The sequence below is a fragment of the Physeter macrocephalus genome, chromosome 6 (assembly GCF_002837175.3).
Source record: "Physeter macrocephalus isolate SW-GA chromosome 6, ASM283717v5, whole genome shotgun sequence".
In the NCBI taxonomy this organism is placed as follows: Eukaryota; Metazoa; Chordata; class Mammalia; order Artiodactyla; family Physeteridae; genus Physeter; species Physeter macrocephalus.
Genome location: NC_041219.1, coordinates 45,614,624 through 45,631,333, shown reverse-complemented (window position 1 = coordinate 45,631,333; position 16,710 = coordinate 45,614,624). Strand labels below are relative to the sequence as shown.

The 16,710-nt window shown below is 43.4% G+C and overlaps 1 protein-coding gene and 1 non-coding gene across 4 annotated transcripts in view; both read right to left on the bottom strand.

Moving 5' to 3' along the window:
- The window catches only part of LOC102983946 (uncharacterized), a 4,610-nt gene extending 3,344 nt beyond the window's left edge, over positions 1 to 1,266 (bottom strand). The window contains exon 1 of the transcript XR_008617592.1: positions 1,220 to 1,266. This is a non-coding gene — a transcript (uncharacterized protein). The remainder of the gene's footprint in view (positions 1 to 1,219) is intronic.
- RBX1 (ring-box 1) lies at positions 1,266 to 11,602 on the bottom strand. Of its 3 annotated transcripts, none has more exons than XM_024127284.3 (4): positions 11,474 to 11,601; positions 9,483 to 9,561; positions 4,680 to 4,750; positions 1,266 to 1,516 (listed from the first exon to the last, which is right to left on the bottom strand). In XM_024127284.3, the coding sequence occupies exons 1-4, from the start codon at positions 11,549 to 11,551 to the stop codon at positions 1,418 to 1,420; spliced, it is 327 nt and encodes a 108-aa protein (XP_023983052.1). In that variant the 5' UTR covers positions 11,552 to 11,601; the 3' UTR covers positions 1,266 to 1,417. The 3 variants fall into 3 exon arrangements, with proteins under 3 accessions (XP_023983052.1, XP_054941304.1, XP_054941305.1); XM_055085330.1 differs by lacking the exon at positions 1,266 to 1,516 and adding an exon at positions 1,523 to 1,728 and having other exon boundaries at positions 11,474 to 11,602; XM_055085329.1 differs by lacking the exon at positions 4,680 to 4,750 and having other exon boundaries at positions 11,474 to 11,602.
- Between the last annotated feature and the right edge of the window lie 5,108 nt (positions 11,603 to 16,710).

Genomic DNA, 16,710 nt, shown 5'->3' with positions numbered 1-16,710 from the left:
GGAGGCCCGTGTACCGCAAAAAAAAAAAAAAAAAAAAAAAAAAAAAAATGAACATGCCTTTCACAAGACTTTCAAAATTCTTTACCAAAATAAATAATCAAGTCTAAAAACAAAATAACTGTACCAATAAGTGATTTGTAAACATTTCACAAACTAAGAACGCTATTTTTTGGTTTTTAAACGTAAGAATATTCTGCTAGTCAAAACTCATATTTAAGTAAAAATCTCCCTTTTCATTAAAAATTTGATCAAGAAAATGACTAAAAATTCAACAGATAAAAGAGCATTTCGCACAAAAATATAATAGGCATAAAATATATAAAAAGTAGCCCAATTTCACTGAAAATTTTAAAAAATGCAATTGAATACTAATTTTCACCTGTCAGTAGCTAAGATGGAAAAGTTTGATAACAGAACATTGGCAAGAAACGGAGAATGGAGCCTCCCGCTTCACTGTTTGTAGGGACGGTGAATTAGTACATATTCTTGGGAAAGGAAAATCTGACACTATCAAAAATAAAAACATACATACTCTTTAATCAGAAATTCCTCTTTTAGGAATTACTACTACAGATATAAAAAGTTCTACATGTATATCCAAATACATTCAAGTACATACACGGGGACACTCGGGAAAGCCGCTAAGAAGCTGTTGCTGACGGTCACCTCCAGGAAAGAGTGAGAAAAACAAGGTGAGACCCATCTTTTGTGGAATACCCTCTGACCGCTTGAAGTTTTGAAAATTTACACGTCATGTTTTATTTACATACTACTAACAGCCACAACAATAATGATTTAGTTGAGACAGCCATAAACGCTGTATCAGAATTAATCAGCATGAGATAAACCAATGAAACATGATAGGTGGATATAATTCTAGCCCAAAGCAAAGACCCCTGACATTAGTTAGCCTCTGAAGCCTTATTACTGATGTGATTTTGGAAATATTTAATAGTTTGCAAATTCTCATATTTTCTACTTTCATAGAACCTGGATAGCTGGGAAACTCTAGGCTGCAAGCTTCTCATGTGGATTCACCTATGCGTTTTCCACACAGATGAGTCCTTGTCTAACCAACCAAAAGCTGGTTTATGAAAACAAGGCATGTTCCATGTCTCCATCTTCTAAGACTGTGCACCCGCCAGCTTGACGTGAGTCCAAGCATGATACTGACCACAAAGCCCAACCTTAAAACGTCAAAACAGCCAGAGACACCTACTTTTGAAATTCCCACTCTCTGTTGTCCAACGGACACACCTGCCGTGTGACACAGAATACAATATGGGTGCAGGAATAGCAAACTGAAAAGACAAAGCAGAAAAAACACGGTTCTATCTAATTTATAATTAAGTAACAGGAAGGCAAGTCATTAAATGGCTAATGAAACAGTTGAGCTTGATGGAAGAATTCTCTTTTTCTAGTGCCCATATTTTTGAAATTCCCACTCTCTGTTGTCCAACGGACACACCTGCCGTGTTTTGAGCCAGCGGGAGATGCAGTGGAAGTGAAAAGCATGCTGGAAGAAAAGATACATTTTATTAAAAATAATTCTGTGAAGGCTCAGCTCTCTGATGACAATACGTCTCAAGGGCAGTGGGGCAGTTACACACAGGGGCTGGAGAAGAGTTATGGAAGGCAGCACACAACGGGAGACAAAAGGTCAACGACGGGCTACACCTTGGTTAGGTACGAGGCTAAGTCCAGTGAAACATGTCAGAAACGTCATTCCTACAAAAGGAAGAATGCATTTAGGAAGCATGGCGGTGTTCTAGCAGTGAGCTCTCTTTCCCTAAGGGAAGACGGAGTTGGGCTGCCTGGTCCTATGCGGCCTGTAGGGGGGGCCTACTCTACTGGGACTCACGCAGGGAGGCCCTTGATCACACGCGGATTTCAAACATTCCCCCTTCTTGGTCCCCAGCTGCCCTCCCCACCTTGGAGAAGGGAACCCCAGGAGCAGAGGCATCTACTCAGTGTGGGTAGCGCGCCACCCCTGCCACCACCCGGAGCTGAGAGGGGCACTTCCCCGACCTTCCACACGCAGCTCAACTCTTTCCAAAGGACTTTATTTCCCCATTTGTTTATAGGTGTATTGATATGACAACAGCCTGGTACTCAGTGAGCCTTTAGTGGGTGAGAGACTGTGTCTTAAAAAGGAATGAGATAAAAAATTAGGGTAAAAGGAAGTATTACGATGGGCACACTGCACGCAAACAGCTGAAAGAGAGTCGAAGGGCTTACTCCATGCTCGAGACAGGAAGTAAAAGGGCAAAAGTACCAAGACGACTGGGGACTGACAGGGAGCGAGGAGTTGGCCTTCGGATACGGGAAGAAGGAAAGTCCGAGGGCAGTTTTTCGGTGTGAGTTAAGGACGTGCAGACGCTAACCACAGCACCTCTGCAGTGGATGTTTATCCTCCGCCCCTGCTCGCGTGAGCCGCGAACTCGCACGGAACGAGAGTGCCCTCACCTGAGCCATGATGGGTCGGCTGAGTGGGGACAGGGGAGAAGTGCTGACACCCCAACACACCATGAAAGCTTTGGCAGTCTTGGCTTAATAACAGCCCTGAACTCTGGTCAGCATGTCCCCCCAAACAAACATGGAACTTAAGAATCATAATGTGGATTATCATCTGTGAATTGTCTCTGCACAAAGACAGAAAGAGAATTCAGTGACAAACACTAGAGTCCACGGCTAGTGCACTTGGGGCTACTCAACAGGACAAAGACTCTCCCAGAGCAGTGGACCTTTGCAAGATCCCTTTCCTCCTGAGGCTCACACAACTCATTATTTCTGAAAAAGAGAAAAAACAAAATTTCCCAAAGGCAGAAAGCGGAGGCATTTTTCTCAATCCCCAGGCGGTGGGGACAGGCTCACCTAAGGGCGTTCAGGACACCCTTCTCCACCTCCCAGCTGCCCCGTTAGGCACCTTGCAGCAGTACAGGGTCCTGTACTCCCCAGCCACCTCCGAAGACAGAGGGAAAGACGGGCTGCAAATGAGGCTGCAGGGCTGGTGACAGCATCCCTGAATGTCCCTGTTCCCAGCTTTCTTCCTGTTAACCATCTAAGACATATTAATGAGTACACTGAGCAGTCTCGAAATACACTGCCTGGTGCTTCACACTTTGCAGGCAGTCTGTAAACATCTATTACCTCACTGGAGCCTCCAGCAACCCAGGCAAGCAAGCATGACGGCTATTATTATCTTCATTTTACAGACAGGAAACTGAAAACCAGAAGAGTTAAGTGACTTGCCTAATTCATAGAGCAGGTTAGTAGAAGATCCAGCACTAGGACCTGGGCCTAGTCCAAAGGTTTCAGGCACACCTGCTGGCTCTTCTTGGCGGCAGGCTCTCTGAGCTCGACTCTCCTGAGCTGAATTTAAGGAGAAGCTCACTCCTTTTCCTTCCACCACAAAGTGACAAGGTTCTTAGTATACGCCTCGATGCCAGGGAGAGCAAAGAGCCCGATAAGCTTTATTCTTTATCCCCATAAATGACAAACACTGTCCCTTGGCCCGGGGCTACTGTGAAACTGTCGAAGGGCCCTGACAGCATGGAGAAGGTGCCCCACAAGGTGTGGGCTGGGAGGAGAGCCTCAACCCGAGGGAGAAAAGTACTGATAGCTCTCTCTTCAGGAACTACAGCCACCCCAAATTTTATTTATTTATATTTATTAACAAAGACGCTTATTGCGTGCAGGAGGTGTTCTAAGCAGTTTTTTTTTTTTGAGCAGAGAAAGGTTTACTGCAGGGGCATGCAAGGAGATGGGTGGCTCATGTCCCAAAAAACCCCCAACTCCTCTAAGCACTTTTTAACATAAAATCACTTCATCGTGATCGTGACACTATGCAATCTACTATCAGCTCCATTTCATACGAGGCTTAGAGAGGCCAATACCTTGCCCAAAGTCACCTAGCAAGTAAGTCCCAGAGACAGGGAATGATGGTCTGACTCCAGAGTCTGACTTCTTAGGCCTGTGTCATGCTGGGAGCCCTCTGTCCCCTGAGCACAGGACGCCGGACAGGACAATTTTAGCTCATATGACGGGGACTACATGTCTATAAGGGTGAATTTTTAACACGTGCTGGAAATAACATATTTGATGTCTATTATCCTTGACAGCTGTCACTCCCTGGAAGGCTGTACATTCAGTCCAAAGATGCTGTACAAAACATTTCTGGCATGAGCCACATTAAAAAAAAAACCCCCAATCCTAACTTAGTACATTTGCCACACCTAAAACACACACACACACACACACACACACACACACACACACACACACACACACACGGACACTCAATTTATTCACCTTAGTTCCACAAGACGCCTAGCCTTTTAAAAATGTGTTATGAAAGTAAAGATTTCCACTAACAGAATATTCCAAAGACTGTGATTTGAAGGCAATTCCCAAAGATGAATCCCCAAAATGTTGCTGACTAAAGTTGGTACACTTTACAATTAAGAAAAACTATTGTCTCTGCAATAACTAATAATTTTTACCCTATAACAGGTGAACAGTACAATGCTTTTAAATCTTTTTTTTTTTTTAATACTTGTGTACCTTTCGGGAGAAAAGTGGGCTAGTCATTTTTTTCCTAGTTAGTTTCAAGACTGGCAAAGCAGGAAAAGTGGTACCATGTTTACAAGCCATGCTGATAGGGAAAGATGTTTCCTTACGTTACAGACTCCCCACGCAACGGTGCACTCTTCAGAAGTAGCAGACGCCTGGTTGGCTTGACACTCTATGCCTGTGGGAACAAGAGCACAACAGCACTGGACCCCGGCAACAACCTTTTCACCTACAGCTGCCCTACCTGCACGATGACACGATGACACGACTCGGGGGCGGGGGGGGGGGAGGTTTGGTGGTGATGGCATAGACATGAACAAAATCTCAAGTGGTTAATTAGTCGTAATTGTCTTTTAATGAATGTGGAAAGGGGTGAAGAATAGAGAAGGCAGAGATATGACTTAACAGCATGCTTTGCAATGAATCCCTCCCCTTGTTCAAAAACAGAGTAACGAAGGAAAAAGCACTTTTAAACTCTGAACATAACCTGACTTGTCCAAATGACAGTGATTCCTCCTAATCTGGTAAATTTAGTAAATTCTTAAAGCTACCTCATAACTCTTACTGTTCTGAGAACTGGCATCTCTATTCTTGGCGAATGCTTCCTCTCAGGCCCTTACGACACCCACGCTTGCCACATGAAAGCCTAGCTGGGGGACAAGCTCTAGTCCCTAAAGGAGTCAGGCAGACATATGGAGCTGGGACAGAGCAAGTAAAAGGGGGTGAAGAGGCCAGCGGCGAAGTGCAGTGTGCGCGCTGCATGAGGACGTCAAAACTCAAGTCCTTAAAACACCGTCAACACAGCAGACCTGTGAGGCCAACGGGTTAGAGGAGACTCGGGGCTACCACTTAGTGACACTTATCGCCCCCGAGGTGATTCTGACTGGTGAATGGAGCAAATTGCTGCAAATGTATCCAAATATCAATTTCATAGAGGGGGAAGGGAGGGAACTTAAATAGAATAAAAAATCTGACTGAGATCCAGAAAGGATGAGTAAAGCTCTACTGGGGATAAATATTCAATGAACAAGAATTACTAATGTGTAATTTGCTTTCTCTGAAGGTGGTAACTAAATGGAGTCTCCCTTCTGAAGAACAAAAAGCTTCAGGAAAGACTATTTAATAGGAGACAATTACTTCAAACTTCCATAGGTGGAAAATAGTAAAATTGTACGAAAGTAATGCTGAGATGTTAATGCATACATTTGGTCTTAGAGGAAGAGATATACCATAATGTTTTTTCCCCCACCCTTCAAAAATATGAAAGGCAAAGGATCTGAAATCACAGAAGTTGCTTATGCTACCCAGATTCACACTACAAAGAGAATAACTGGTTTTCCTTCTGATAAAAGTGGCGAATCTAGGGCCTATGCCATATATTCAAGAATGTATGGGGGCTGTGAATGCACCCTATTCAAAGAGATGGCAGAGAAGATAAAATCTGATGTCCTTCAAGTTGGATCCTCTCACTTAGATGAGGACTATGTATTAAGAAATTCGCTAAGCAAGAGGCACAATTATTATTATTTAAGTAAATAATGAAACTGTTTCAAGGTACATTATCATGTTTAAATTTTTCCAGGTCTACGTATTTTTAAGGGGCTGTCGTTCTATGCCTAGCGCAAAGTAGGCTCTCAGTACCTGAAGAAACAAACAAAAAACACTTCTATAAATAGAGAGAATGGGGGCCAAATATACATTTATTCTTATCAGAAAACTCCTAACAAAGAACAAAAATATATTGTACAGCACAGGGAATATAGCAAATATTTTATAACAACTTTAAAGGGAGTATAATCTATAAAAGCATTCAATCACTATGTTGTACACCTGAAATTAATATTGTAAATCAACTATACTTTAATAATAATAAAAAAGATCAGAAATAGGATTGCAATACAGAACGTCAGATAAAAGGGGATAAGGCATGAAAAATTACTAAATACAAGTGTAAAATGTTCTCAAAGATAAAATGTTTTCAAGCTTTTGGTCCAGAGGCTGAGCATTGGGGTTTAGTCGTTTGTTTAAACGGGAAGGAATTGTTCTCTGTCAGCCTAAAGCAGACAGAAAAGCAGCACATAACAGGTTCCTATCAGACCCCTGCAAGGGCAGAAGTTTATTTCCTGTGACTTATAAAGCTTGAGGACTTTTATACTTCAATACAAGAGCATTACAACCAGAGGACTGCTAAGGAAGCAATGTCTTCTTCTTGGAAGTGAAGGGATTTCACACTTTGAAAATATTGATGGCCCTGTGGTTTTAGGAAAAGACTAACTTACAGGCAGAGGCTGGGTCTAAGCACTTCTGGATGCCCCCTTCATGTGGAACAAGATTACCTGAGGCAATGGAGAAAATTACACCTAGCAGATTGTGTTCTTTAAAAGAACCAAGAAATAGGGCAATGCAAAATAAGTATGAAGCTATAGTAGGACAGATAGTATCAATTTAGATTCCAAAGAGGAAGTCTTCAGACCAAGAATGCTTTGTAGGTGAGTTCAACTGGAGCACAGCCATAATCACTCGTTTATTTACGGCTCTGTATACAATTATTCATTTAATGCCAGACCAGAATTTATTAGAAAATGGCCATTGCTAGATGAAGATTCTTATTTTCATCTTTAACAAAAGTGTCTTTTTACAAGCATCATAATTCATCTATTTTTGAAAGGAAGACAAGCCCAGTTGCAGCAACCAGATTTCTCTTTAGTGTCTGTAATAAACAGAAGGGTATGTTCCATAAGGGTAAAGACCTGATCTCAGGTCTTTTATCCTAGACCTTGCAAAATGCCCAGGATATAAATATTCATCAAATGAACATAAGACATGACTTGAAAATACTTTGTTTGTTATAGGAATTCAATGTCCTACTTCTGCAACTGACATTTAAAATGTATGCTAAAGCAGGTGTCTAACTAAAAGCCCACAATGACCCCTCAAGTGTTCAACACTAAGAGAAGACAGAATATCAGTGGCCTTTGTCTGTCACTATCTTCCCAAGAAGTGCATTCTCTGGCATCCAGAGAGACACACAATGACTTAAATACAGAGGTTAAAAACAAGTCAGGATTACAGAAAAGAGCCCCAAGAAAGTAAAATTTTCTCTGGGCGCAACTCCTTGTGAAAACGCACAGCAAGGAATTGGCAAGCACGTAATCAAAAACCCCACCCTAGCACATTTAACAGTGTGCATGTGTTTTTCTGCGATGGGTTCCTTCTCTCTACATTAAACATCATGGTAGCTGCTGATCTGCTTTGACTGTTGTGTGAAAAGGTAAACAGGGTCAAAATTCAAAGAAACCAAGGGCAGTAAACTACCAACACATGCCATGATTGTTTTCCCACACAAAATATTTGATTTGTGCTTTCCAAGTTGCAATGACCACAGACTAGTCTCCTATTTTGTGTTTTTATGATTCACTGAGCAAATATCTAGTGAGAACCTATTATAGTTTCTCACTAGATATAGAAGTATTATAGTACGAGACACTATGCTAGATGCTAGGAACACATCAGTAAATAACATGGAATTATAAAGAACCAACTAAATTAAATGACTGCTACAAAGGAAACTATAGGATGCCTTGGAAATATTTAACAGAACTGTCATAGCTTGTGTTTGTGTGTATGTAAGTATGGTCAGGGAAAACATCTTTGAGCAAGTTCAAGGTGAGACCTGAAGACCAGCTATAGGTTAGTTCTACACTGCCCAATAAAGTAGCCACTGGCCACGTGTGAGAATTGAGCACTTGAAATGTGACTAGTCTGAAATGAGATGCTCTGGAAGTGTGAAATACACTTTGAAGACTTAGTACACACTCACACACAAAAAAGTAAAATATTTCACTTTAAAATATTGATTACATGTTGAAATAAAAATATTTTGGATATAGTAGAATAAATAAAATATAAATCATCTGTTTCTTTTAACTTTGTTAGTATGAGTACTAGAAAACTTTAAATTACATATGTGCTCACAATTGAGGCTTACATTTAGATTAGACAATGCTGCATTAGACAAAGATGGGGGAGAAGAGGCGAAGAACACTTCAGCAGAGGGAACAGGATATGTAAGGGCTCTAAACAAGAGCATGGACACTTGAAGAATGGAAAGAAAGTCAGAGGAACCACCAGAGTAAGCAGGAGAGTGGCTCAAGATAAAGCTGAAGAGGCAGGTAAGTCATTTAAAAAATAAGTTATAATTTCAATTCGAGAAAGTTGCAATTTCTTTGCCCTATTCCTGATCTCAATAACAAACCATTTTAGTACCTGGAAGAAATTGTAACTGGATGAAGTGACTGTCCCTGGTGTGATCAACATTCTTGCCCCTATTACTACAAGGATACTAAGTCCATCAACAGCTATAATCAAACCTACTACGTGTTGACCACTATGTGTAATGAAATATGTGGAAATTTAAATTAAATTTCTTTAGAGCAATTAACTGCCTATTTAGATGTCGGCAGTGATGTCCCCTTAACTACACTTGGGGTTAACAATGAAAATCCATACTCAGGCTTCTTTTCTTCATAAATCCCCAGCAAAAACTAGTTCTAATAGAACATTTTAGCTCAAAGTTATTTTTCTTTCTTTCACTATTTTTGCCTTTGAGTCTGGTTACAAGATGGGAAACAGAGAGGATATAATCAATAGTACCCCTGTGTCCACAATTCATTCTAAATGTGGCCTTGCCATCTTTAGATTGAGTAGATTTATTCTGAGCGAGGAGTATGCCTGCAGGACATCATAAAAAACTACTTTATTTCAAACATACCAATGGACTAGATGCAGAAGACCCCAAGTGCTCTGACTGTACTTTATATCTCCTTGTGAAGAAGAAAACTGGTCACATCAGGATGGCCGCAATCTCTGTAACCTTCTCAACTTCCTCCCATCCTCCTCCAATTACTTACAAAGATCCATAATGTGGTTCCGGCAGATGGCACAGTTATCAACCACAATATCCCAGGCCCAGAGAGCTACCGCATTCCACTGCAAAGAGAAAAAGGGGGAACAATGCACTCTACTCTCCTTGTAACACAAGCATAGACACACATAGAACACACACACGACACTCTAGGATTTCATGCTGCAGTTATCATCTTTTTGGCCACAAGGACCACTAAACAAAAGAGCTTCTAGAGGTTACATTACTCATATTTATTATATCAGACAGCAAAAGTAGGCTACACGTACGCTCACCCATTCTCCAAACAGTTGAGTATATAAATACGGAAATGAATGTCATCTTTTATTTTTTCCTACAGTTTAGTCAGCCATATCAATGCAAACAAATCAGGAATAATTTTTAAGTGCCTGTTTTAGGTCTAATAATCACAAACTTGAATTACGGTGCAGGTTCTCCTGGCAGTTGCAGAAGAGCTCAATTTCTGCATAAACAAATATCTGCTCTTCAAGGAGACTTTGGAAGCAGGAATGGGGAGGTCGAAAACAAGGAACAGAATGAACGAAGATGATGATTGGATCATAAAACGGGTAATCGTGGGATAAGCTGGATAACTACCCAGTGTCAATACACAGAACAAGGTCATCACTTAAATCTTACAAGATAACTGCACAACAAACTCTAAAATTCACTATAATTTTGTTCAGTTCCTATCATCAAATAAACTGTTTTCAACTTATACATGCTCACTGTTATATTCAGTTAAGATAATTTCCATAAGAGTTTATCTAAAAGTAGTATTTAAGTAACTCAACCCTCTGGCTTCTGCAATTATAAATATTCCCAAACTCCCTTTCATCCACGAATTTGGTGCTACTTCTCAAACCTTCATATCTTTCAAGCCTAATTCTCAGTGTCTAGTAACTTCTTCAGCACTTTTCACCCTACAGCTTCAACTGGGAGGAAAAAAAATCCTACTTCTATTCTTCAACATGGCTGCTGGCTGTAACTGAGCACGCAGGGCCCACAATGAAACGCCAAAAAGCACTAGGAGGGGGAATATTGTCAGGGTTTAGCCAGATGTTCCAGGAGTAACATCTTTCCTATTTCAGGTCTTCATTTTGTACAGATCTGTTTTATCTTGGGTGGGAATCGGCACTTTTCTCCCAAACTGCTGGCAAACAACTATAAGGACATTTCATGCAAAAAGACACGTCCCACATTTCTGCTTTCCCACTTTTACCAGGTCGTTCGCAACTAGTACTCAACCCTCCCTAAATGACACAAGATTTGGGCTCGCATTTTCTTTTTAACAAATTCCACCATGTTTTTTTTTTTTTTTTTTGGACAGCGGGATTCTGAATATGACCACAGGACTGGGGCGGCTGTGTGACAAACCAACAGACCTCTCAGAAGAGCCAAGAGTTACACTCGACACACTTTAACTCGGCAGGGGCGAGGACCAGAGAGGGCTAATGGAGGCCTCGATTAGGCGAGGACCGGGTCGGGGTCCCTCAGAGGGACTCCAAGCTTCGGACAGGGGCGGGGCACGGAGATCGCCAGCCCGGGTCCTCAGAGGCCTCCAAAGCGGTAGGACCTCTGGTTCCCGGCTTTCGCCACACCGCCCCACCCTCCACCCACCGCAGCACTCCGACTCCCCCTTCCTCCCACCCCACCCTCTCCTTCCCCACCCCTCCACCACTCCAGTGACAGCTCAGGCGCTTGGCTCCTGCAGCCAAGTCGCAATCCCGCGTATCTCAATAAGCACCTCCGTGATTGGCCCCTCAACCTCCTAACGAAACCAATACTGCCACTGACAGTGGGCGGCAGTCACGCCGATCAACCCTAAACCCCGCCCCCCGGCTTCCTTTCGTGGTACCCTGTGCCAGAAACGCCCTGAAGTGAAGCCCTTTCCTCCGCGCCTTGGCCATCCTCGGGCCTGCCAGCCAGATCCACGCCTCTCTAGCTTCCCTGAGGAGGACGCTGGCGAGACCCAACCTTTTTCACTTCAAAGCGCTTCTTGCCCGCGCCGCTGTTCGTGCCGCTCGGGGTATCCACATCCATCGCTGCCGCCATTTTGGAAACACACGCTCCGTCGCCCGGCTACTGCGCCTGCGCGTCAGCGCAAGCCTTGCTCCCCCTCCAGCCCCGGCACCTCCTCCCGCGCCCCACCCCTCACTGGCGCGCGAGGGGCAGGTGGGGGCGGAGCATGTGGCCACGCCTCTTAAAGGCGCTGGCGCTGTCCTCCCCCACCCCCCACCTACCCAGAGTTGGCGGAGAGGAGGCGGTGGCCCGAGCGTCTGGGGCGGGGCCGGGCGGGGCCGGGCCGAAGTAAGCGAGCCGGGTGGAAACGTTCGAAAGGGCTCGTTCTCGTCGCCCTCCCCCGGGAAGCCACCGGCCACACTCCCTCAGCTGGGGCGGCGGCTGCTTCCTCCGCTTGGGCCGCGACCTGCAGCACCGGCCCCGCCTCGCCTTCCCCGGCGCCGCGGAGCTCCCCGGCTCACGGGTCCTCGTCGCGTTCTTCTGGGGAAGGGGTGAGGGTGGGCGTCCCGCCTCCCGCTGCCGAAACCCGAGACCTCACACTGGTCTTTCCAGATCCTGACCCGCTTACGAGCCCGGCCTGAGTTGCTACCCTCCCTGGGAGGCCTGAAGCACCGTTTGGTTTCCTAATTCCAATTCGGGAAATACTCAGATTCGATGGAGAGACTGGAGCCCCCCGCCTCTGTGTCCTCCGCAGGACCAAATTGAGTAGGCATTATGTAGCCCTGCCTTCACCTGCCCACCTGAAATAGGTGGAGGGAGGAGGCTTAGGAGACTGGGAGATGACAGCCACAGCCCACCCAAAATACCAGTCCAACTCGGAATGGCCTTTGGTTAAAGAACACGATTTACATTTAACTCACTTGAGCACACACTTCCCATTCCTCAATTGATCATCGGACTATGGGGTCCTTTCTCCTTAATTTCGGTCCTCTTTCCTCTCTTTGAGCCATGATCACATGTGCAGTCACTGTACTTCTTGAAGTATTTGTGTGAGGCATTTGCCACTTATTCTTACTGGTCATTCCTTCCCAGCCAAAGCACCTGAACTTTATGTCACCCTCCCTTTTCTAGACCAGCCCCCCACCTTTTCATCTCTAATCTTGCAGAGGTATGACTCTGCCAGATCACTCTTAAGTCTTGTATTAGCTTGTTTGAAATCTCATATTTTCTATTAAAAGACAATTGAAGAGTGATTGATTGTATTGACTCCATTGTTAAACCAGAAGAAGTAGGATTTGTTTCCTTGTTTTAATCATAAACAAGAACAACAAATCTGTGAAAACACCACCACAGTTTAACCAGACTAGACTAAAGGATAATTGTGTGAGACCCTAAAGCATTATAGGAACCTTACAAAGTTTTTCCAAGCCCAAGTTTTGTTAAATTAATGCTTCCATGTTAAGAGTTCTGTCATCTTATTTATTGTGTTCCTGCAGGAATACCCGAAACGCTTAGTAAACTAAGGTTTGAGTGCATATTTATCCTTCATTCAACAAATTCACTGAGTATGTACCAGGTCCTGTTATAAACAGGAGAGACACTGTGATGAAGGAGTCTAACTCCTGGTAGGGAGATAATACACAAGTCAACAAATAAACACATCAGAAAATCTCAGATATCAATAAGTGGAAACAAGGTCATGAGACTGAAGGGAGATGGAAGCAATATTAAATTCGGTGACCAGATAAGGCCCCTATGAGGAGTAACATTTCAGCTGAAGTCCTTCCAAGGGCTTAAAAGGCCCTGTATGATATGCTTCCCATTCATTTTATTGTGCTTTTCTTTTTTTCTTTAATGGTACATGTACCTTCTAACATATTTTTTCACTTACTCATTAGATTTATTGTTTTTTGTGTGTCCCACCAAGAGGGGATTTTTAAATTGTTTTCTTTATTGGCAACAAATACTCCTAGAACAGTGCTCGGTAAGTTGTATGTGCTCAGTATGTGTTGAATGAATAAATTTGAAGCTTATTGAGCAAGGGGAGTGTGGTAAGAGATGTTGGACAGGCAGGCAAGGGCCAGATCAGGTAGGGATTTTATTGAAGATGTTATGGGAAGATATTGGAGGGATAAAGTAGGGGAGGGGACTAACAGTGACATAATCTTATTTAAGTTTTTAAAAGTTTTTATGCTTTGTAGGAAGAAGGTATTGTAGAGGTACAAGAGAGGAAGCACCAACAATTTACAAGTTGTTTGCTTTGTAAAGAGCTACAGTGGGGCAGTTCCATTAAGCTATGAAAACCTCATGTACTGATCTCTCCTTTGGAGATTTACCTTGCTGTGATGATTGGCCACCGCGTTCTGTATACTAGATCCTGCTGCATAAACGTAAGAAAACTTTTTGTAGACCCCATACAGATTCCTGTCCTTCAAAATTTTACTTAGTTTACAATGCCATAGGTTGTAATTTTACTTTAGTTCTATTCAGTTCATCCATCCATCCATTCTTTCATTCAACAAATATTATTTATTTATTTAAAACTTTTCCCCTCCTCAACAATGGTAGGTCAGAAGCACAGGTAACAACCTGGACTTTTTAATTTTTTTATTTTTAAAAATATTTGGCTGTGTTGGGTCTTTGTTGCTGCGCACGGGCTTTCTCTAGTTGCGGCGAGCGGGGGCTACTCTTCGTTGCGGCGCGCGGGCTTCTCATGGCGGTGGTCCCTCGTTGCGGAGCACGGGCTCTAGGCGCGTGGGCTCAGTAGTTGTGGCTCATGGGCTCTAGAACTCAGCCCCAGTAGCTGTGGCGCACGGGCTTAGATGCTCTGTGGCATGTGGGATCTTCCCAGGCCAAGGCTCGAACCCATGTCCTCTGCATTGGCAGGCGGATTCTTAACAACTGTGCCACCAAGGAAGCCCCTCAACAAATATTTCTAAAACATCTACAGAACCTGCTGTGTGTTAATTATACCGTGCTGATCTGGATAAAAAGATATCTGACATTTTAAGTACTTGCAAAAGTCCCCTTTCATCATTGAACTTATGATGTGTAACAGAGAGGCAATAGTCAGTTCATGATAATTCCAATGAATTTTAGGAAAGGGGAAGTACAGGGTGCCTTGAAGCAGAAGGACAGTCTGGAGGGTGGGGGAAGTCCTCTTAGAGGAAATGTTTTGAGATTGAAGGATGAGCCAGACAAAGAGGAGTGGTTGCAGTGGTATGCTGGTAAATGTTAAAAAAACCCAGCTCTTAAAAAAAGAAAGGGGGAAAAAAAAGCCCTGATTTGTAGCTTAAGCAGCCAGATTGCAAAATTCCTGAAAATTTAACAATTGCTTCCGTAAGCTGATGCAAGCTGGCTCCAGCACTCACACATACTGAGGGATATGGAAGAAGGTGGCATTCCAGGTTGAGCCAACAGTGTACAGAAGGAGCTGGAAGCTGGAGAATACATAGTGCACTCCTAAAGAAGCCTGGAATGGCTGCAGTATGAAGAGAATGAGGGTGATATAAAATGTCTGCAAAGATGTGCAAGAATCAATTGTTAGTCTCTCTTCCCAATTCTATATTTAGCAATGTCATGTTGTTAGCTTGAAATTGGCCATAATCGAGTATTTACACTGTGGAAATCAGCCAACACTACAAACCAGGGGTCCCCTTACCCTCCTAGAGTCAGTCGTTAAACATTTACCGCTGGTATGGGCCAGGTCTTGCAAGAATGTTCAGTAGAGCCATGCAAAGAGTTTTGGTCTTTATCCTCAGTGATGAGAAGCCACTGAAGGATTTTAACCGGTCAGCCACATGGTCAGAAATGGCTTTTTCAAAAGTGCTCGGCAGGACTTCCGCTTCTGGGAAGATGGAATAGACATACTTTTTCCTATTCTTCTCTCTAAGTACAACTAAAATCCCTGGATAAGATATACATATATATATATGTTTTTTTTTTTTTTGCGGTATGCAGGCCTCTCACTGTTGTGGCCTCTCCCGTTGTGGAGCACAGGCTCCGGACGCGCAGGCTCAGCGGCCATGGCTCACGGGCCTAGCTGCTCCGCGGCATGTGGGATCTTCCTGGACCGGTGCACAAACCCGTGTCCCCTGCATCGGCAGGCGGACTCTCAACCACTGCGCCACCAGGGAAGCCCAAGATATATATTTTTTAAAACGTAAGACTCTGAAAGACGGAGAGAAGAGGAAAGACCTGTTAGGGACCTCAGGACTTGAGGAATGACATGGTAGTGAGTTCTCTAGGTTTTCTTTTTACCTCCTATATCCCTGTCTTGGAACTGAAGAAGCCAGCCACCTGGAAATGCCAGTGAGTGCAGATAAAACAACAGCAACAGGTTGCTTTCTCTAGCAGACAGAAAAGTTTTAGACAATAACTTCTCTACTCCATTCAAATTACACAGAAAAAAAAAAAGTGGCCCCACTCCAGCCCAAGTGAGGAGCTTAGACTGGACAGTTCACAAGTCTGTAACCAGGTGGTATAGGCCAATTAGGGAGTTGGAACTTTCCAGGTGTTAACCAGCTCCCCTACCCCTGTGGTGTAAGAGGGGACCATGAAGGGGTATGGACTTCCACTCCCACTCAGCAGTAATGAGGCACACCTTCCCTTCCCTGCTGGAGTGGTATTGGAGGAGGCCTAATGGAGAGTTAGGACTTTCACCATCACCCAGCAATAATGAGGCCCCCAACCGCCACTGCAGTGTCAGTAGAGACCATGTAGGGAGATGGAACTCCCACCTCTGCCCAGCAGTAATGAGGAGCACCCTTACCTTTGGGTGTTAATGGAGACTAACTGGGGAATCTGGACTTCTACCTCTACCCTCCCTTGCAGGAGCAGTGTCAAAAAAGGAAGGTTTAAATAAGATCCAGAGTCTCATAAAATAATATTAAGATGTCCAATTTTAGTTGAAAATCACTCAACTTACCAAGAGCTGTGAGATCTAAAAGTGAATGAAAAAAGACTATCTATCAATAGATGCCAATAACAAGATGATAGATGTTAGAATTATCTGACAAAGATTTCAAACCAGCAATGATAAAAATTTTTCAACAAGCAATTACACACAAGCTTGAAACAAATGAGAAAACAGAAAATCTCAGGAAAGAAATAAAAGAGATAAAGAAGACCCAAATGGAAATTTTAGAACAGAAAAATTCTGTAACTGAAATATCTCAGTGGATAGGCTCAACAGCAGAATGGAAGTGACAGAGAAGAAAAAAAAAGTCACTGAAATGGATGGTAGAACAATA